This window comes from Sardina pilchardus, chromosome 14, assembly GCF_963854185.1.
Source record: "Sardina pilchardus chromosome 14, fSarPil1.1, whole genome shotgun sequence".
Taxonomy (NCBI): Eukaryota; Metazoa; Chordata; class Actinopteri; order Clupeiformes; family Clupeidae; genus Sardina; species Sardina pilchardus.
The window spans coordinates 18,542,335-18,563,750 of record NC_085007.1 but is presented as its reverse complement, the minus strand read 5'-3'; the positions used below and the strand labels follow the sequence as shown (position 1 = coordinate 18,563,750).

At 41.8% G+C, this 21,416-nt stretch overlaps 3 protein-coding genes across 3 annotated transcripts; 1 reads left to right on the top strand and 2 right to left on the bottom strand.

Annotated features, from left to right (window-relative positions):
• Window positions 1-2,110: 2,110 nt before the first annotated feature.
• On the top strand, window positions 2,111-3,673 carry LOC134100691 (myosin light chain 5-like). The gene is made up of 6 exons (XM_062554062.1): window positions 2,111-2,161; window positions 2,711-2,786; window positions 3,020-3,124; window positions 3,229-3,307; window positions 3,411-3,459; window positions 3,544-3,673. The coding sequence occupies exons 1-6, from the start codon at window positions 2,126-2,128 to the stop codon at window positions 3,643-3,645; spliced, it is 447 nt and encodes a 148-aa protein (XP_062410046.1). The 5' UTR covers window positions 2,111-2,125; the 3' UTR covers window positions 3,646-3,673.
• A 418-nt stretch (window positions 3,674-4,091) lies between these two features.
• hpse (heparanase) lies at window positions 4,092-11,776 on the bottom strand. The gene is made up of 12 exons (XM_062554928.1): window positions 11,366-11,776; window positions 11,045-11,178; window positions 8,677-8,805; window positions 7,976-8,149; window positions 7,607-7,778; window positions 7,008-7,055; window positions 6,413-6,506; window positions 5,993-6,099; window positions 5,646-5,760; window positions 5,419-5,543; window positions 5,156-5,308; window positions 4,092-4,675 (listed from the first exon to the last, which is right to left on the bottom strand). The coding sequence occupies exons 1-12, from the start codon at window positions 11,581-11,583 to the stop codon at window positions 4,516-4,518; spliced, it is 1,629 nt and encodes a 542-aa protein (XP_062410912.1). The 5' UTR covers window positions 11,584-11,776; the 3' UTR covers window positions 4,092-4,515.
• A 284-nt stretch (window positions 11,777-12,060) lies between these two features.
• Window positions 12,061-21,405, bottom strand: helq (helicase, POLQ like). The gene is made up of 18 exons (XM_062555037.1): window positions 20,906-21,405; window positions 20,080-20,713; window positions 19,768-19,946; window positions 19,359-19,559; window positions 19,073-19,145; window positions 18,878-18,975; window positions 18,651-18,749; window positions 18,348-18,493; window positions 17,921-18,160; window positions 17,327-17,468; window positions 16,546-16,650; window positions 16,050-16,260; window positions 15,369-15,526; window positions 14,404-14,502; window positions 13,724-13,903; window positions 13,122-13,235; window positions 12,454-12,588; window positions 12,061-12,273 (listed from the first exon to the last, which is right to left on the bottom strand). Exons 1-18 carry the CDS (start codon window positions 21,089-21,091, stop codon window positions 12,184-12,186), a joined length of 3,090 nt encoding a protein of 1,029 aa, XP_062411021.1. The 5' UTR covers window positions 21,092-21,405; the 3' UTR covers window positions 12,061-12,183.
• Window positions 21,406-21,416: the final 11 nt, after the last annotated feature.

Below are 21,416 nucleotides of genomic sequence, written 5' to 3'. Positions count from 1 at the left end.
GTTTTAGGATTATGGTCAAACGTCATCACAATATTAGGCTATTCTGATTTGCTAATATCACCCACAAATGATATTCCCGTTTTTGTTAGGCTACTGATCTTAATAATTATATGAAGTACAATACAATAAAGTACTCCAGAAATGCTATGGCAACTGTGATAGGCTACTCTGGGATTAATGATCTCAAAGGATTACTGTTAAATTTCTCTCTCTCTCTCTCTCTCTCTCTCTCTCTCTCTCTCTCTCTCTCTTTCCCCTGCTTGTAGGCCTACCTAGTGCCCTACAGGCCTACCTATGTAGCCCACTCATGTGTTTGAGTGTGTGTGATAGCAAAAATCAAGGGGTGCATATAAAAGCAAGGGGTGTAGATGATCCATGACATGAACAATGCGCATATCATATAACGTGCATAACTGGAGTGTTGTTAGGATCAGATGGTTTAGTGAATAGTTGTTATAGTTCGATGATTAAAACATTGAGATTTATTTAACAACACCCAGTTAGAGATTGGTCTGCAGAGTAGTTCATGCATATTTTGTGAACATTTTTATGATAGGCTAGCCTTTGATGATGATCAGACAATACAGTGAAAAAAAGTTTAACAATTGGCAATGCCCAAAGAGCTGTTTGGTTCTTGCCATTTTCTTTTCATTTATAGGCCTACTTTATTTATTTCTCACTGAGCTTAGCTCAGTGACACTCCACCTAATAGAAAAACTTTGTAAACTGTATTACCCTCTAGTGGTCACTGTGTTACCCTTTCAACCTAAATTCACTTTGAATCTCTGAACAAATCATCCCATGTATAGAGTGGGAGATAAATTGTATTGATATTTTCTGAGGTTAGGGAAGTTGATGTTAAGGAAGTTGAATCAGAGAAGTTGGTGACTTGGAATGTCCCAGTTGGTGAATGGAGAATCTTGGTCATGTCTTGGCCAGAATAGAAACTCTCTCCTCCTCTCTTGGGTGTCTTTAAAACCAAAGTGGGGTGGGGCAGCTTAATTTTAGGTAATGAAAGCACTACGAGGACAGATGTTAGCAACGCAGAATTTTCTACTATTTCTTTGCTATTATAATATTTAGAAGCTGTTACTTTCATAACACAATTGGCCAAAATGTATCTGCATTTGGTGAAAGCACAAGTGAGGAAAACTTCTACCTCATAACCCATACTTCAAGAGAGAAAAGTAGTTCAAGTAAAATTTGTGAAATCACAAGAGTGGATGACCCAAGCCGTGCCTGAGTGTAAAGGACTATATGATATTTCTAGTCTCCTCAAAGTCATGCAAGCAGAGATTACCTAAACTATGCGTTCATCACTGTTAATCCAATGTCCACACCAAAGTAATTCTTTAAAAGTATCCACTTATTACCAGCATAGGCCTCAGCAGGGACCCCTGGCCCTTACTTACCAACCTGTCCTTGTATGGCATACTTGTACCAGACCTGGGAGTCTCCAGCCGGATCAGCATGATCCCCTATGGAGCCACCATCATGCCAGCCGGTATCTCTCGTCCCCACCGGGAGACTGGCAGCTGCCATATTTAAGCCATCTGCCTGCAGGATGACCAGTCACATTCTGATCACGCACAGCATCACAGCACGACAGAGATGGTGAGTTTTCCCAACTATCTTTTCCCTGCAGTGTGAAGATAGTTGTTCAATTTATTGAGTAGAGTGTTGAGTTGATGTGGTTCAGTAAAATGCTGTTTAGTCTTAAATGGCACACATGTTATAGAATCAGTTCAATTAAACATGACTTTGTAATGAGTCTAGTGTTGATAGTGCAAATATTTTGAAAACATTTCACTGCTAATTGGGTGCAGGTCAACAAAGTCAATGAAAGTCCCCCCATCTCCCGAAAAAAAAGCTCTGTAATTGCTAAACTTGATTTATTACTATATTATTACAGAGTATTGTCATTGTATACTGCAACCTGAATGGGTACATCAAGCCTAAAGTTGTGGAATCTGACATTCTAACACTGCTAGACAAGATGAGGAGATGATTTTGTTATCAGATAAGAATTTCACAGATGCCCTTCGTCTTTCAGGCCAGCAGGAAGACCAAGAAGAAGGAGGGCGGTGCCAAGCGCGCTCAGAGAGCCTCTTCCAACGTCTTCTCCATGTTTGAGCAGACCCAGATCCAGGAATTCAAGGAGGTAATAGGCGCTTGAAACTTTGAGAGAAGATAATGTTGTGAAATTAGGTTGCTTTCTCGGGGGAGAAGGGGTGCAGTGATAGACGTCTGAACACAGCTGAGGCACTAATGACAGTGTCTACTCCTCTGGGTGCTGTTAGCTCATCTTCAGCGTTTGCTTTGTGATTCTCTTGCTTCACCCACTTTCCCTCATGTCCCTCATTTCTCTCTACTGGGCTGACCTTAAGCAGAAGCACTCCTCCTTCTAAACTGAGTTCCCGACTCTCAATGGACCGTTCGCAAAATATGGTGACAGCTCTGAAATGTTTCTGACCTGTGTCTTCAGAGTTCATTGTTAATCCAGCTATGAATGAAGCAGAACTGAAAATGTACGTGTAGACAAAGTCTGAATGAAAGGTCATGTATGAACACCAACCACGTTATATACTTCTCTTCACTTACCCCCCATTGTACACCACTCTACTGAGATAAGAACAGGATATAGAAGTGACATCTTGTGACGTCTTATCAACAGAAAACTAATCACTACTCTTCTTGCTCTTGTATTTAGGCCTTCACACTTATTGATCAGAACAGAGATGGCTTCATTGATAAAGAGGATCTAAAAGACACATATGCATCTCTTGGTAGGTGTTTCCTAAAGGTCACAATTGTTTTTATATGTACATCCTGAGAAACTATGCCATAGTGAGTTCTGAATTCTAATTTAGGATGTATTATTTCATCCACGAGTCAAGCTGGTCATATTTATGTTGACATTTAAATTGTTATTTCTGTTTGAGATAATGTGACTGGCAAACATGTAAAAATATCCACACAATCTAAAGATGAAAACTATAATGCTATGTCTATTCAACAGGCAAACTGAATGTAGTCGATAAGGAGCTGGAGGAAATGCTAAAAGAGGCCACTGGTCCAATCAACTTCACAATGTTTCTCAACCTGTTTGGGGGGAAATTACATGGTAAGCTGTACATTAGGGTGAATCAGTGTGCCATCACATAACAATGAATTCTGGTATGAAAATGAGTGTGAAGCAAAGCACCACTGAAATTGTTCTGCTTAAAGGTACTGACCCGGAGGACACCATTGTGAATGCCTTTAAGATGTTTGATCCTAATGCAAAAGGTTTCATACACAAAGATGAGTGAGTCCTGCCTAGATTTTTTGCCCCCAAAGACAAACCTACAAGGAATAACAAAGCTTAGTAACACTACTTTTTCTGATGGTCTCTTAACTTTGTCTTTCAGGTTACAGCACATACTGATGACACAAGCAGACAAATTCTCTGCAGAGGAGGTAAAGTATCTACATTTTCTTCTCTTCTGTGGGCATAAATGTGAATAAATCTCTCGAGGCTGATAAATTAATTCTGCTTGAAAGGTGAAGCAAATGTTCCAGTCATCCAACATTGACGCAGCCGGGAACCTGGACTATAAATCCTTGTGCTACATAATCACCCATGGGGAAGAACAGGAAGAGTAAGACCCACATGACATCCCTTGTGACTCGGGTCACACCATACATTCTGTCTGTGAACTGTGAATAAAATCTTTTGTCTCAATAATATGTATATTTGTTTGGTGAGCGGGTAAATTGGTACAATGAAGTTTGTTTTAAGTAGGAGCTAGGGGCTCGGGGATGTTGGATCAAAATATATAGTGCCACAGGGGAGCCACACCAGGCATGTAACTGAAGCGTTCTGTTCGTGTTGCATCTGCTGCAACAATTAGCTTCCACTATGATCACTGAAAGTAGCTACACCAGATGTGATCGCAGCATGTACATTCGAAAAGGGGGAGAGAAAAAAAACAGACCAGTCTTAAAAAATGGATTTTGTGTGTTGCGAACAGAATGCTTCAGTTACACGCCTGGTGTAGCTTCCCTGTTAGAACTGATGGATGGAGGTTAAGTGAAAAAGACACTTTAAGTCACTTTGAAATTGTCACTTTTATAGACATATAACAGCAGGAAGTGTAAACATCTTTAGAGCATAATTTCCACATGACACATGTAAAATTATTTCTGACAAAAACAGCATGGATTTTTAATATATTTTACAGCCCATATAAACATGTTCATCCCTGCATGAGTGATCAGGAGTTGAGGCAAGTGAAAATAATTATTACACAGTAATCCTGCTCTTGGACAGAATTGTGAAGAGATGTCACACTGATCCGGCTGGCACATCAGCAATGTGTACAAAAATGCATTATTTACAATATTACAAACAAATCTGAGATCTTTGGCAGTTTCACAGTGCATGACAAACATCATATCTTTCCCTGTTTAAGAGCACAGTGTGTAAAATTACAGTTAACAGTACTGGTCACATCGTGTATGAGTGAGAAAAGCTCACTGGCAGGCCGATGCGTGTGCTTCAGTCAGGACGTAGAAGGCAAACGAGAATCCCGGCAGACTCAGGGGTTCCCCTGCGTGAAGTGGGACGCCCTTGAGTGAGGGCAGTGTTTGGTCATCCACCATCTTCAGCACCAAGCCATTTAGCTTCACTGACCTGAACATCATCATATAGCAGGCGCACAGGAGACAAGAGAGCAAAACACAGTTTTAATAATCCTGATAGGCAATGTGTGTACACACACACACACACACACACACACACACACACTAGGGGTAAGATTGATTATTTATCCCTTCAAATCTTAACGAAAAAAAGAAAAGTTAATTGCTTAACGGCACAAAGATGGTGAGGTCAAAATTACATTTAAGACACAAAAGATTTGGGATGCATTTTCTGTTTTGAAAAACCATGATATTTCATCTACCATCATGCTAATTGTCCAACGAGGACTACAAATTGGGTTTACTACATTTAAAAAATTGACGCACTGGCTTGCAATTTAGGAAACTGTCAGCAAATAAGGCAGAATGTTGAATAGTTACTCTGCAAGTCAATAACATAAAACTTCAATTTCTAATTTGTGCTAATGTCTTAGAAAGTAACACTGTGCTTCCCTGGAGTAAATGACAGTACCTGGAAAGAAGTCCTTGTTCTCCAGGCCCGGGGGCCTCCAACACAAAGGCCTCGGCTGTGCTGTTTGCGAGGTGTGATGGCAGATAGATCTTAGCTGTGCTCTTACTGAGGTTCAGGGCAAACAAGGTGACAGCGCCTCTCTTGTAGCTTGTGCTAAAATAACAAGTTTTAACAAACGTTTAATGAAAAACAGGAATGAAAAACAGGAACTTAAATAGACTGGCTCATCGAAAGAGTGTTCTTGAGTTTATGAGCAGACGCACCTTTTTTTATTTGTGCAGTGGCAGTACACTCGCAGTCGCCGTCTGGGCCCAAGAGTGGAGAGAACCGTAGCATGCAGCACCTCAGGGCCAACTAGCCTCTTATAGAGGACCGACAGCCAGTAATCCTGTGACCGCGATGGGGAGAACAGCAGAGGAAGTGTGTAGTGAGGTAAGGGAGATAAAGCCATGTTTCCAATATAGTTTTAAATCAAAGTCAAAAGACATACTGGAAGAGGATCCAGGTTGTCATCCACCAGGTGATAGGTTCCTGAGCCAATGAGAACTTGTCTGACGAGAACATCCAATCCCAGTTTTGCACTAAGGCCAAGTTTATCTAGCCACCTGCAAGGGAACAGAACTGATATCATCAGTGTTCAGAAAAGAACACTCTAATTGTGTAGACTATGGGAATGGAATAATCAGCGAGAATGTTCTGAGGAGGTTTAGCATAATTGGTAGCATAAAATAAAATAATTGGTCAGTCTGGTAGTACTAGGTAAAATGTGAAATGTGACACAGGCAAATACTGTGAATGTAGAGGCAAATTTGAAACAAAATCCCATGGTGCACTCACATGAAGCCAGCAGCAAATGTGTCTGATAATCCCAACGCACCGCCGCCATATGCCGAACTGGTCTCTCCGAGCCAAACTTTCTTTCCAGGGGAAACCAGATCTATAGTCTGTAAACACAATTTCATTAACACAATAAATAAATGATGATTAAATGATTAATATAAATGACAAAATCACCTCTTCTTTGTTTGTATACCAGCTACAACAAAAGGCAGAATGGGAACACAGAGTAGTTAGACTGGTTGTCTTGAATATGTATATGGGTGTTTCTTGACAGGCGTAGGCACATGTGTGTGTGTGTGTGTGTGTGTGTGTGTGTGTGTGTGTACAATGGCTGGTCTATATCCGGCCTTATCACACCGGTGCATTTGGCAATATAACCAAAGTAAACAACTAAACTTGGGAAGTGTTCTATTTTACCTCAAGCACTTCATGTATTTTTGTGGCTAGTGTATCAAGCACATCAGGATCCAGAAAATCCTCCAGTGAAGTATCTCTACCATTGACGTAGTAACTAAAGAGAGAGAAAAACAGTCAAAATCACAAAACACTGTTACATTTCTTTTGCTTTTGGGGATTGCAGGGGGAAGTATATCTTGTGGTAGCAACACCAACACGGCCATGTGTTTTTAAGAGTATGTTTTCAGTAAGTTTTGACTCTCCTTTCTTGGACAGTCCATGTGCTACCCTTTTCAGACACACAGTCCTGACACAGTGTCTGGTTTTGGTTTGTGTATGGGAATGCATGGTATGACCACAGAACACTGTGTGCTGAGAGAGAGACAGAGGGCAAAGGTGAGAGGAGGAGCTAGAGAAAGCGAAAGAGGGGAGACGAATGACCCCTGAAGAGTGAAATGAGCAAGTGACAAAGAATGACAAAGAGAAACAAAAACTAAGAGTGCGAGCAGGAAATACAGTGTGTGAGAGAGAAAGAATATAAAGAAGATAAAGAAGAAGTGACAAGGAGGAAGGCAAGAGAACCATAAAAGAGAAAGAATGAGAGAAGCAAACTTACTGATGCCAGGTACATGCGTTGATTGCCTCTGCTCCACTTTCCAGAAACCTGAAAGGGTAAAACATTGTGACTTTGAAGCTTATTATTGAGGTAATCTCTTAACTGACCCCCTCTATTCTCTTACACTGAGCGTGTTACATGCACACACACAAAAAAAAAAAAAAGTTATTATCGGGTTTTTGCAGTTATGTATCTGGTAATTCATCGAAACAGAATAAACTGATATTCATTATCCGTTTACTGCCGTTATCGGTTTTATGAAAAATTGGCTTAACACACCTAGGTCTCTGTCAATACTCTGATTACGTCAAGACATATACACCTTAAACAGATTATTCCAGTTACACAATCATTGCGTGTAATATATTTTTTTAGTGTGCATGTAAATGCGCTCATTGACTGACTAAAATTGTATCTCATCATTCACTCCTGCTTTGCAAACAGTGTTTAAGTCACTCAAAAAAAGTACTTTGAAATGGGTTCAATCCCTTGGGCATAACCTCCAGCTGAAATTTGGGCCTTCACCATAATTCTACATAGCGTTTTAAAGAAGTGGAAGCTAAGCATTGGGGTGAAAACATTGACTGTGGAACACGCACCCCTCCAGCAGATCCCGGCGGTGGTCTCTGGGCTGGCTGATATCAGGTCCGTAAAGCCCTGAGGACTTGTACAGTTTGGACTCGCTCAGAATCCTACGGAGATGGACAAAGTCCTCACCCAGCTGGTAGCCATCAACCCTGAAGCCTGCCTTCTTTTGATAGCTGTTGGGCTCTAGGAAAGGAAAAGACTCCTGGGTTAATCTCTCTCTCATAAACGTTCTGATATATATACTGTATATATATATATATACACAGTATATATATATATATGTGTGTGGGTGTATGTGTATGTTCTATACATAAACATATAGCCTTGTCTAAGACAATCATACTTTGTAAATGAGGCGAGGATGCGGGATCAAATCATACCGTTGCCCAATTCCCAAGACATGCTATACTGTCTTGATTCACAGTAGTCCAGCAGCATCTGGGCATTGTGACTGTTCCAGGAGTTTCCTTTGGTCCTTAGCAGAGCATTGAGGCCAAAGATGAGGTCCAAGCCGGTGCAGTTGGCAAAGGAGTAGAGCAAATCTACAGCATACTCTGTGCAAAACAATGACATATGATGTTGATAATCAAAGCTACTGTAGATCATTTACTTGCACTTTGGAATAACCTGGAAGGAAATACGATATGAGATTGATATCTGTAGGCCTACTCCATAACTCTGAATGGAGTTTCTAGATACTTCTGAACCGTTAGAAAAACATGCCAGCAAAGCCAACCACATACCCTCTCACTAAAACTAAGGATAAGACATGCATTCCTGGAGGTGTAGAACACTTTCAGAGAATGTAGATTCAAACACCCAGCATGTTTTTGTACTATGATTGACAACCAGTCTAACGAGTCAATTGGGTTTTGGCAGTTCCATATCTTCTTCACACTTCAGCACTCCTACTACATCTGAGACTGTGTGTATCTGATCTTCACTAGGGATGCACTTGTTCTCATGTCAATCTCACACTAACGGAGTATAACGGTATCAAATACTCAGATATTTAATTATAAGGGGTATAGGCTAGTATCATTTAAATACTCTTATGTAAGGGAATGAGAAAGACACCCACCAGTAAACCCGACTTTGTTGTACTTTCCCTTCCGCTCCTCTTGTTGCAAAACAAGTGACTGCAGTGCCCACTCTTTCTTCAGGTTCTCCTCCAACAACGGAGGAAGTTCCAATCTCTTGCATGTATCCCCTGTTCATATAAAAAGGAAACATCTTAGTCGATTATCTGGCGCAGAAAGGCATGATTTGATCTCAAACTAGATGTACCGCAAAGCGATACACAATATGACCGCCGCTCAGTCCTGCACATTCTCTCCGCAAATATCAATCACGCTTGTGTTTCCATCGCCTACTCCATCCCTACTGCAACTTTTATGTATGTAAATGAGTGTGTGCATGTGTGCGCTTGCTTTTGTGTATGAGTGCTTCTCTGTCTAGTGTGAGTGTGTGTCTGCTTGTGTGTGTGTTTAATGTGTCTCTGAGTATATGTTCACTGTGTTCTCTGCCGTCACTGTCACTCCAATATCAGATAACACACACACACACACACACTCACATGCGCGCGTGTGCACACACACACACACACAAACACACATACACAGGCACACACTCACACACACACACTCGCACACACACACACACACACACACACACACACACACACAAACACACACACACAGGCACACCCAGAGAGAGAGAGAGAGAGAAAGAGAGAACACACACAGAATACACACAGATAACACAGACACAGAGAGAGAGAGAGAGAGAGAAAGAAAGAGAACACACACAGAACATGCACATACACACATATACACACATGCAAACACACAGATGGGCACACAGAAACGCACCCACACACTATAGTACATCACACACACACTCACTTCTCAGCTCCGGTGGTCTCACAAAATGTACTCAAAGATGTGTGTGTGCATGTGTGTGTGTGTGTGTGTGTAGGTGTGTGTGTGTGTGTGTGTAAGGGTGTATGTGTGCATGCGTGTGGGCGTGTTTGTGCATGTGTTTGTATAATGTTTTATGCACATGTGTGTATGTAGTGGTGCGTGTGTGTGTAGGTATGTGTGTGTGTGTGTGTGTGTATTTATGTGTGTGTGTGTGTGTGTGTGTGTTCCTGCATGTTTGTTGCACCCAGAGCAACCATTCTCTTTTAAAACATATTTGGAAACTAGTTGATTAAAGGTTTCTAATGGTGTCACTTATATGTTTCTAGGACAAAAACTAGCAGAGATTGAGATGTTTGGAACAGTTTTTGAAATCCCCAGGGGGGGATTTAGACTCCAGATAATACCACCATCTACTGGCCGATGGGTATACAGTCCTGAATGTACACATAAATCCATTTATTTTATAGCCCCCCATGGATGAAATTCCACAAAACTTGGCTTACTCCCAGAGGGTGTCAGGTTAATCATACACATGAAATTTGGTGCAGTTCATAACATCTCATCTGAAGATATGGGCAATTAAAGCAATATTACATTGCATTTTCAATTTTTACGATGGGGGGGCAAATCACAAATGACTGGTTATAAGCTAAGTTGATGCAAGCTCTAGAGAACAACATACCATAAACATTTTGTCATCCTCGGTGCCACGGTTCAGGTAGTTATGTAGGAAAAACTGTCATTTTTGGGCTTCGGGCGGGGGCAGCGCGGGGGTGGAGTGACCCCCGGGGACGAAACGAAAATTTTCCATAGAACTCTACTGGGGCTACATGCCCACCAAGTTTCATGCGCTCCGGTGTTACGGTGTCCCGGGAATCGTTGACGAAAAATGACGGGAAAAAAAGAATAAAAAAAAAAAAAAAACTTTGACAACAACTATATGACCGCTTCGCTAGCTACGCTAGCGGCGGTCATAATGAGGGCATCAAAATGGATACCGTTTTGATCGATTAAAAAAATGTATTCATTCTGTTCATGGTCCATGAACATGTTGCTTCTCAGTATAAAAAATATGACATCTTCCAGTCTCTCTGAAAATATGTAAGGCATGAATATAGGCTGCATTCAAGCCCACACTTTTGTCTTTGAACAGTTTGAAGGTAAGCTATCTATGCCTACATACACATCTAGGCTATTCAGATTAAGTTTGAGTTTGGCAATAGGAGACCATCCTGTTTTAATTTCAGATCCCAATTCTGACTACAACACACGCCATTGAGCTTCAGGCTTTGGCTACTCTGGACCACAGATGAATCAACTGACTGTTTGCTCATCAACTCAAAACAGGAATCATGCCGAGGAGGTCACGTGACCACCACACAACCTCATCCAACACCGCAGGACAGTGGTGTGTAATGAACCAGATCACACATACTTTAAAAATAAAATGGGGGGGAAAAAGAAGAGAGTGACTGGTGACCTCCGACTCTAAATGTGGCCTCTGTGTCTCTGTAAACAAAAACTCACCAACAAAAGGATGCGAGTTTGGATGTTGCAGATGGTAACTGCGGGGGTTGAATTTCATAAAATCTTGTTTGGTCCCTCCAAATCGCAGAAAGCCAGGGCTCAGGGCACTTGATAACGTTTTCAGCTTGGGAGATCTAAGAAAAACACAACAATAGGCTTTTTCTCTTGTTCAATGGAATGTCACAGAACGCATAGTCTGTGGCACATCCTTTGGCTGTTTATCATCAGACATACACTATCAGGAACACAATGCTATTGGCATGAGATAATTAGCAGAGGGAATGTTTGAGCAGGTCCTGTTCAGAAAGCACCAATACTTACGCTAGGAGATACATGAACTTCTCCTCGGCGACCAGACTCGCGTCGATGGCAACAGAGAGAAAACGCTCATTTACCCTCTTGACCACACGGTTAAGGTCCACGTCTACATGCACTGCTCCCGAATCAAACTTTACAAACAAATCTGGTCGAACGTAAGGCCCATTGAAAACGAGAAAGAACCAGGCAGCCGTGAATCTCACAAACGCATTCATACCCATGTCGAGAATTTGTCTTTTCACGTCTTATGGCTTGTATTTTTCTTCTTCGCTGATGATGCGCTCATGTCCCCTACTCAGTCGCAAAGAATTTGGGTTAAAACGTATTCACTGTCGTCCTGAAGCTGAATGAATTTCGTGCGAGCGCCATGAGAATATTCTGTTTTGTGTCTTTCAGTAAGAACACTACCTGCCCGACTGAGAGCGCAAACAAAAAAGCATGGGTGGAGCGTGTGACGCTATAGGACAGGGAAGTGGACATCAACGGGCCAATCCCACCAGCTGTGCACGCTCGCAGTAAAAAAAAAAAACTAAGTCCGTGCAATGGGGAAATAATAATATACACACTGAATTCAACGCAGACGGTTTAATACCATGTTTATTTATTTAAATAATGTTTAATGAAGTCACAGAAACAAGAACATAGAGTGAAGTTTGTCCTGTTTTATTTTAGCTGTTTGAGGCATTACATATAAACAAAATGTACAGTAACAGATAATACAAATCTTAATAATTGTTTTCTTAATCATAAATTAACAGTGACACAAAACACCGCTTTATATACATTTAGACCTATACATATGTATATCTATATTTTCTTATCTAGCTCCCTACTGAGGGGAGATCAATAGGCTTTGTCAACAAGTCATCCACCTCCTCTTGCAAGGCCTCTGCCTTTTCCTGGATCAGCATCTACAAATGAACAACAAATATCTATTTAAAACAAAGCACGCATATCAAAAGGAATACATCACTCAAGTAGAGGGTAGTCTAATATGTTGCCAGTCCATTAAACAATCCACACTTATGTAGACTCAAAAACACATTTATCCATCAATCTTTTTTACATCTGTTCAATTCAAATTCACTAACTTTTGCTGAGGCCACTATTTGATTGGCCTGCCGTTTGGACAAGTTCTCCACTGACTTGACCAGATCCTTGGGGTCTGCATTGGCGAGGTGAGCCAGTGTCTTGTAACCGGCGTTGTACAGCTGCTTGGCCCGAGCCTGGTGAAGACACACACACACACACACACCTCATGAGTTCCCCAACTGCCTACAGACGCTGGACATCAGCAGCAGTCCCACTCCCATTAGAGCCCATTAGGTGTGTCAAATGGGTTAACTCAATTTGGTTTCTCCAGGAATGTCTTGAGCTTCAGAATCTCTCAGGTCTGCCCACAGTGAGTGTTTCCCAGCCACATCTGAATGCAGACGCTGACAAACTCATATGGACAAGAGTTGATTATATATGTATATACTGTATATATCCATATATGTATTGTATAACCATCTCAAGAAGTCAGGTATATACAATTTCTCTCTGGCCTTCATGAGAGGCTAACTGTAGTCAGTACAGCTGAGAATGTTTCATATAGATTGGTGAACTACAACATGGTCATACTAAGCTAGTTTATGACCTTGAGCAATCGCCAATACAGAAGAATAAAAGATGATGACATATGACAGCTGTGGATATAATGTTGATATAGAGATGCAAATAGGGAGATAGGTGCAGGGGTTGAACTCTGAACTCTGACCTCCATGACCCCCACCACTTCCATCAGGGGGATGAGTTCGGTCTGCACGCAGTAGGTGAGTCTACGGGTCAGCTCGAGCAGGAGAGCCTTAAAGGGCCAGAACTCCTCCAGCTCCTGACCAGGGACACACAAACACAAACAGGTCAGGTGTGGACGCACACATGCACACACACTGAAACCTTCCTCACGTAAACAGAACAGAGATACAGTACATGGAAGTGGGAGCCCATTTACAGTAATTTTCTGTGTATTAGTCGCATTGTGTATATGCCGCCCGCAGGACAGTCAAATTTATGCAAGTTAAAAGACACAAAACCTTATTAATACCAAATGAACTGTCCCTGTGCATCAACCTCATAGCGGAAGAATTTTTGCAAAATCAATGTGTAAGCCGCGGCTAGTAGTCGGGAAATTACGGTAGTGCTAAGGGGGCATCCCGTGCATCAAGGGTTATATTGACGCCGGAGCAACAAAGTTACACACTGCTATACTAGGTCTTGAAAATTGAGGAAAAGGTGAAATTAATGAGTTGTGTTACATTAAGTGCGAGCAGGTTGTGCTGTAATGGTTAGTGTGGATGGGTGTCAGAGGCGTGAGCTGACCTCAGCAAAGTGGAGCACACAGGAGCAGAAGGCTGAGGAGGAACTGAGGAGTGTCTGCACAAAGCCGCGGGTCAGCTGGAAGCGCTCCGCCACACTCCACAGATCGGTCTCCTTCAGCAGAGCTTGCAGCACCAGGGCCAGATACAGACGACTGGCCACCTCTGTGTCCACAGACTGAGACTGAGGGGGGTAGAGGGAGAGGGAGAGAGAGAGAAAAGAGAAACGAAGAGAGATGAAAAACAAATAAAAAAGGAAAGGATAGAACGAGTGACAGAGGATGAACAATTAATCACATCACTCAGGTAGCTCAATATCCTAGTTCCAGACCACGCGGTCATTTTGCCTGCAATAGAAGTTAACCGACATATCTGACCTTACCGACCTTAGAACACTATTGTAGTTAACTGCAATCAATGATCCAAAATAGCACCTGAGTGTCAATTTTGTGAGAAATTACTTCCTCACTTCTCATTGTGTGATACAGGAACAGAGACTAGACTCGCAGTAATCCTCCAAAGTGTATTGGACATCAGTGAGTGGGGAAAAGGATTTTAATGTGAGGAACAGCAAATTAGAAGCCCTCTCCTTCCTGCCTCCATTCGGATGAGAAGCCCCATAGATGGAAACTTCATAGCTTTTGATAGTAATTCTAGATTGGAAAAAGAATCACAGACACTTACCTTCTTTACGCTCTGGCCTGCCGCCTTCCTCGCCACAAAGCTCTCCGGCACTCCCACCGCGGCACAGATCTTTTGCTCCGGTGGAGTCAACAGCGTGAACTGAGAGTGGGACGATGAAGAACAAATTGGCAAAAGTTACTGCCACCTTCCTATTAACTGAAGGCTATGAGATGGAGAGCAAGTGCAGAGGAAAGGAATTCTGCCATATGCCAGGCACATCAGTGAGTATAGACAGAGAACGAGACACTAGATGTGTTACAGAGAAACAAGCCAGAGGACAAGTTTGAATATATAAAATACAGGTACATCTAAAAATAAAATTAATATTGGAAAAGTTACATATCATTACAGATGAAGTCAAATATGTCAAGCCTTTTTTATCTTGATTATTCTAATCTTGATGATTAAAGGTGCACTATGAGATCTTGCATGATTTTTAGAGCAATTTAATTCTTGTCTCAAATCATAGCCATCTCCCTCTGATCAGCTTGCTGCCTGCTCCCTGAATACATTGCGAAAAAATCCGGTCTCTGGCGACAACACAGGGGCTGTAAAACGTGAAACAAACACTAGGGCACAGGATGTGTACCAAAACATAACAAACCATATTTCAGCCAAACACCAACAAGATGTTTAGGGAAGGGGTCGGGGGTTAGTGAGCCTGCACATATTAGTTGGGGGCAGTGAGTACTTGATTTAGTAGCATGCATTGGAAAGTAGTGCTTCATTTGTTTACGTGGAACGTCAACAGAAGTAACATTCAGGATCTCATAGTGCACCTTTAATGTATGATGAACTCTTTATCCAGGGCAATGGATGTTTCCACAATATTCAAATTTTCTGAGATGCACCTGTATATTGTTGACTCGAGCGTTAGCATGTGCGATGCATCCTTGTAAGAACATACATCATTTCTGCTCATAGGACTTAACATCTGCTCTGGGCTGGACTAAAGCCCACCTCACCTGTCGGAAGTAGATCATCCAGTCAGGCTTGCACTGGGAGACCATGTCGTACGGGGTCACCAAATACACTAAATGCAGGAAGCTGTTGAGCAGTAGCCCTTCCAGGCCCTTTGACAGGTCTCTGTACAGGACATCGCTGTAGGCCAGATCCACTGAGCCTGTAGGCAAAAACACAACCAGGGCATTCAGTGTGTGGAGTTGATGGGTAGACATAGGTAGACAGCTGCAGTACTGCCCCCATGTGGTGTGAGCTATGCAGTGCACTTGCTAGGTAATAAGATGCTTCGTGTCTCATCAATAAGATAGAGGTATTTTCCGGGTAGCAGCAATGATGATAATGTTCTGATGGCATCGTGACAGTTTATTTCTTTTCATTTCTTTTTCAAGAACGATTTTTTTTTTTTTTTTTTTTTTCATTTTCACTAGGTCAGATTTTCCAAGTCCAAATAGAATGTAACATCAAAAAGGCATGAAACAAAGTAAAGATGCAAAACATGGACAAGTACTGTATATTGTGGGGTTTTCCCTGTTCAACAGGTCTCCCATCGTCACATACGGTACTTATTGCATGCATATTACATGCATTGATTAGCTAAGAAGAAAAATGCCAACTGCACCAGTCAACATTAGCATGCAGAGGCTCAGATGCTCTTTGCAGGTATGCATGGACCGAGAACACACCTTTAAAGCTCGCCCGTCCGAGTTTGGTAATGACTAGAACAGAGCCGTCAGGGTGGTCTGGAGAGGAGGTGATGAGGGCTTTCTCCATGAGAGCTTCCACTGATTGGGCCGCCATCTCTGACAAGCTGCGCTCAGGACAGACATCAGCCTGCTGCACGCCCAGCAGCATCCCAGACAGGAAATTCCTGATCTGATCCAGAGTCTGTGCTACCTGGTAGAGCCAAAAGAACATGGAAAAGTGGTTGTAGAATTTACGAACAAAGTGAGCGATCACAACCAAAAGAGGATTAACAGGGTTGATAAGATTACATTTCTGCACACAAACAACATATGCACGGGAAATTATAAAAGATATTAAACATGTTTCAAGTCACGTCATATAAAGTTGTTTGATTGATATTTGATTTGAAAATGTAATTTTATTTCAGGTCTTCACAGCTCTATGCATTTACAGAACTGGCCTGTCACATTGTGTCAGTGTGTGCAGCGAACTTACATTCAATCCAACGAGGGACAAAATGAGACTGAGGAGTCCTTTGCCACCATCATGGAGGAGGTTGCTGTAGCACTTTTCCATCGGAGCAGACAGCAGTTTTTCAGCCTAGGAAGACACAGAAAGTCATTCTGATGAAGACAGCAACAGTAACAGTAACTCACGCAAGGTTCTAGTGAGATGGATTCAAATACGACTGAGGCGTTTACCTCCACTGTAGCAACAAAACACTTCAACAAAGCATCAACTACATGTTGAAATGCAAACATACACTACTCTCAAAAAGTAAGGAATGTCTGGCTTTTGGGTGAAATCTATTGTTGCAGTTTAGAAAGTAGTACAGAACAGTACAGAAAACAGTACAGAAAATACTGAAACACTGAACTGTTGCACATTCAAAAGTTTACAGATCACATTAAGGTTATAGTGGATTTTTGGGTTCATCCTGAAATTTGAAAGCCGAATATCCCTGACTTTCTGTGAGTAGTGTATATGTAGAAAGTTTTCTCAATGTTTTATTTAGCACACCAGTTACATAATTCTTATCAAACATCAGTGAAAGGTGGTAACAGCTGACGACCCTTCATCTGACCCAAAGTGCACTGGAGGAGGTGCGACAGGCTTAAGGCCAAGCAGGAAATACCATCTCAACCCTGTATATAAAACTATCACATGGCTGAAAAATAAAGCTTCACAAGAATACAAATTTCTACTCATTTTCGTTCATGGCCGAAAGTCATCAATAAAACAGAGCTGTTGCATCCAGACTGCTGGCTGCTTTTACCATGATCTTGTCCTTCTCCTGCAGGACCAGGATGCTCTCTCCCATGGAGTCGATGCCAGCTCGCCCCGCTCGGCCCACCATCTGTTTGTACTGACTCCTCCTCAGAAAGTCCATGGCTATGTAGGGCGAGCGCAGGATCACCCTGTTACACATGGGACAACTCATGACTCTCAATAAAGGTCATTCACAAAACACTAACACACACACAAACACACACACACACACACACACACACACATACACACACACTTGCCAAATCACAGTCAAGCCACAACATGACATGATGTACAATGCATATCTTTGTATAATACAGTACATACATATAAAGTCCCCCTGCTTTAATTTCTCAGCAGCATATACTTAAAAATAATATAGTCTATTGAACATGAACTATGCTTTGGGAGAGCTCAAGATATTAACATGCTATATAAATGAAAGGGGTCACTTGACACATTCTTACAATGAAAAGACACCCTCACAAATCTGCGTCTTAACAGTTCAATCATGTTTCACCAAATTCACTAAGCATGCCCAGCAGGGCAGACAGACACAACAAGACAGTCTCTCTTTTGTAGTGCTGAGGCACCAGCTGACCTGCGGGCTGGGAGGTTGACGCCGGCGGCCAGCGTGGAGGTGCAGGTGAGGAGGCAGAGCGTCCCGGCCGAGTAGGCCTCCTCCACCAGCCTGCGCTCGTCACTGGTCAGGCCGCTGTGGTGGTAGGCCAGGCCGTAGGGCACCGTTTTCTTCAGCACGGGACACAGTGCCCCGTTCCCACAGTCTTTCAGCTCCTTCAGGAGAGTGGCTTTCTCTGCCTCCTTGTGCTGCAAGAAATTTCTATGGAGGAAACAATATATCATGTGTATGTACTGTATTTTTCAAAATGTATGCATGGTAAATTAGACCCTGATTAATATAGACTGAAAAACAGATATTACATGATACATATTCAATATAATTTACTTAAGTCAAGTTTTCCCATTTCCACTTTCTTTGCTTGAATTCCACTGTCTTGCCAACTAACCGTGCCAAGTACTTGCAGATCATTCCAGCCACGTTCTCGCAGTTCTTTTTAGTTGCACAGAACACCAAACAGGACTGCGATGGAATCACCTCCGTAACCAAGGCAACAATATGGTCCGGATCCATTTTCTTCAAGCTACTGGAATACTTTCAAAACAGAAGGGAATCGTTTTAGGAAATGATGAATTGCTATTCAGGTATACACCAAAGAGTTATATTTCACAAATGACCATAAGGTACTCAGGTACTTGCAGATTATGGTGACATTTTACAACTGGCACAACCCAGAGATACTAAAACATACCTTATAATTCAAAAGCCGTGAAAACTTAAGACATTGCTCTTCTTTGGGATCAACCTCATATATAGAGTCATTCAACTTCACGTATTCTTTTAACTGGACCTGAAAACAAGAGTAATTTATGAAGGCTCTATTTAACAATGAACATGCAGAGAAGCAAGATATACAATAACACATATACAGTACGCCATGATATACCATGTGAGTACACATCATCCTAAAACACATACCGGCCTGAAATCATTACTGTAGTTTTCTGCCTTTAGGAACTTCTGCAAGTCACCAACATTCCCAAGTGTGGCACTCATTCCAATGATTTGCGTTGATTCTGCACAAATATTCCATTGTTATTACTTATGATGGGGTACTAGTATCATTTCAACATCACATGTTTTTAAAGGATACCTGTTGTGGTAACTACTTACTGCTCACATGTAAAACTTTGGCCAAAGTCATCTCAAGTATTCCTCCTCTACTTCCATCCCCGAGCATGTGAAGCTTGAAATAAACCAAAAGATTTGAGATTGTAGCCAACACAATTGATACAAAATTGACTGCATATTTATTCACACAATGGCCAGGTTTCCCAGATTTGTTAAGAAGCTCTTAAGTGCTAAGAACTTCTTAGGAGCGCTCTAAGAACGTTCTAAGCACTTAAGAGCTTCTTAACGAATCTGGGAAACACGGCCAATGTCTTCAGCATGTTCTTACCTCATCCACCACCACCAGACCAATATTATCCAGTCGACTGGTATCAATCAAGGAGTTGACCAGGCTGTGGCCTTTCTCTATAGTTGTGATGTACAGAGAATTTTTCTGCCTTCTCTTGATAGGCGGGAACTTGCCCTTGCTCCCAGCATATTCTTCTACTAGGAAGTCTAACTCCACACCAAAGCTAGCTAGCCCTCGCACCTATGAACAGAAAGTGGACAAGTGGAAAAGTTGCCAGGCATTGTAAGACTGAAGCAATACAGAAAACAAAATCAAAATTATCTATAATAGTACACACATTCAATTAATAGGTAAAGAAGAAACACAGAATTATGCCTAAGATATCACCTTCAGATGTGTATTGTTCAACTAAATCAAACTTTAGGACAGGGAGTTAATATTCACATACTTTCTCCTGCACCAATGATACGTATGGCAGAATGAGTAGGGCATCCTTTTTCCTACACAGGATCTCCTTGAGAATGAGGATTTCAGCCACTAGTGTTTTCCCACCACTGGTGGGCAGGGAGTAGATCAGATTCCTTCTCTGTTGAACACTCTCCAATGTCAAACACGTCTTCTGCCAATCTAAAACAGAAAAACCAAGACCACAGATGTCCTACAGTTAGTGCTGTAATGGTAGAAACTGTTGAAATACATAATAGGAACGTGGCCAAAACAGGAAATCTCTATGCTGTATACTATGGAATGTTTTGTTTACCATATAAATCCGGAATGCCCTTCAGTCTGTTGATGAGGTCTTTCACTTTTGAGGGGAGGCCAAAGAATGGTCCGATGTCCGTTTCCATTGAAATGGACTGTATGGTCTGCATGGCGATGTTTATCTCCTCAGTCACCAGAATGTCCTTCTGCTGCTGAGCTGTTTTTACAACACTGGAGGAAACAACTGTGGCGGCATTTCCAAGCATGGCTCTTTTCAAAGTGTTTGATATACTCCTCCTGGCCTTGGGACCGGGTCGTGTACCCTCTGTTTTGTTCATGGCATCAGGATTATGGTCTTCCCTTAAGTTTTTCCCAAGGGGTGTGGAGGTGTGCCCACCATCTGACGGCTCATGCACCTTTTCCTGGAATTCTCCCTGTGAGCTAGGAATATCTTGAAAGGAGTCATCCTTTAAACAGATTGCTAGGAGCGAGTCTGTGAATCCTTGGCCATTTGTACTGGCTGTAGTTTTTAAATGTGTGTAATTAACATCAGAGTTTTCATTTCTTTGTCTTGCACAGACTTCCTTATGCTGGGTCACGTTATGTTCTGCATCATCTAGCTTGGCCATAAAAGAAGAGTCTCCAAGGATGCTGTCGTATCCGTCAAACAGATCATCATTGTCACTGCAATACTAAAAGATGTGATGAATGAGAAATATGTTTGATCTTTCCAATTATGCAACTGTGGAACATATTTCCTTTCAAGTAACCCTACCAGACAACCAGTTCGCAGTGCTGATCAGCTATGACTGTAAAACACTACATTCTAAAGTCACTGGTGGAGAACAACAAATGCTGCAATAAGTTTACAATGAAGAACTTACCTCCGGTGCATTCCCTTCAGGTGTTATTTCGAGAAATTGTTCTGTCTTGGTAGCAGTGAGCAGACTCTGTCCATCAGTGGTAGAAGTCGTTTTTTTCCTAGCAGGAGTAAGACTACTCCTTGAACCATCCCTCGACCTCTTTCTTACGGATCCACGTTTGACAACAATTTCTGTGTTGTTAATCATAGTGCAATCTTCCCCTGATCAGAGTATTTACGCTGGAGCCAATGGTTGCAAGTGGAGTCATTGGTTGGAGCACACAAACTTAATTCAACGGTATTTTTAAATTAGCTAAATACCTAACTTAGCATTCGAAGTTATCTTCGTAAACATTGTGTGCTTACAAGTTAGCTACGATAAGAGGTCATCTTGTTTTGTTCAGCACAGAACTAAGATTAAACGTTATCGGCTCTACATGTAACATATCACTGCAATCTCTGAATTAAAACAACATTACAAACGTAAAGTGTTTGTTATTACATCTCTACAAAAATTCGAAATCAACAAGAAT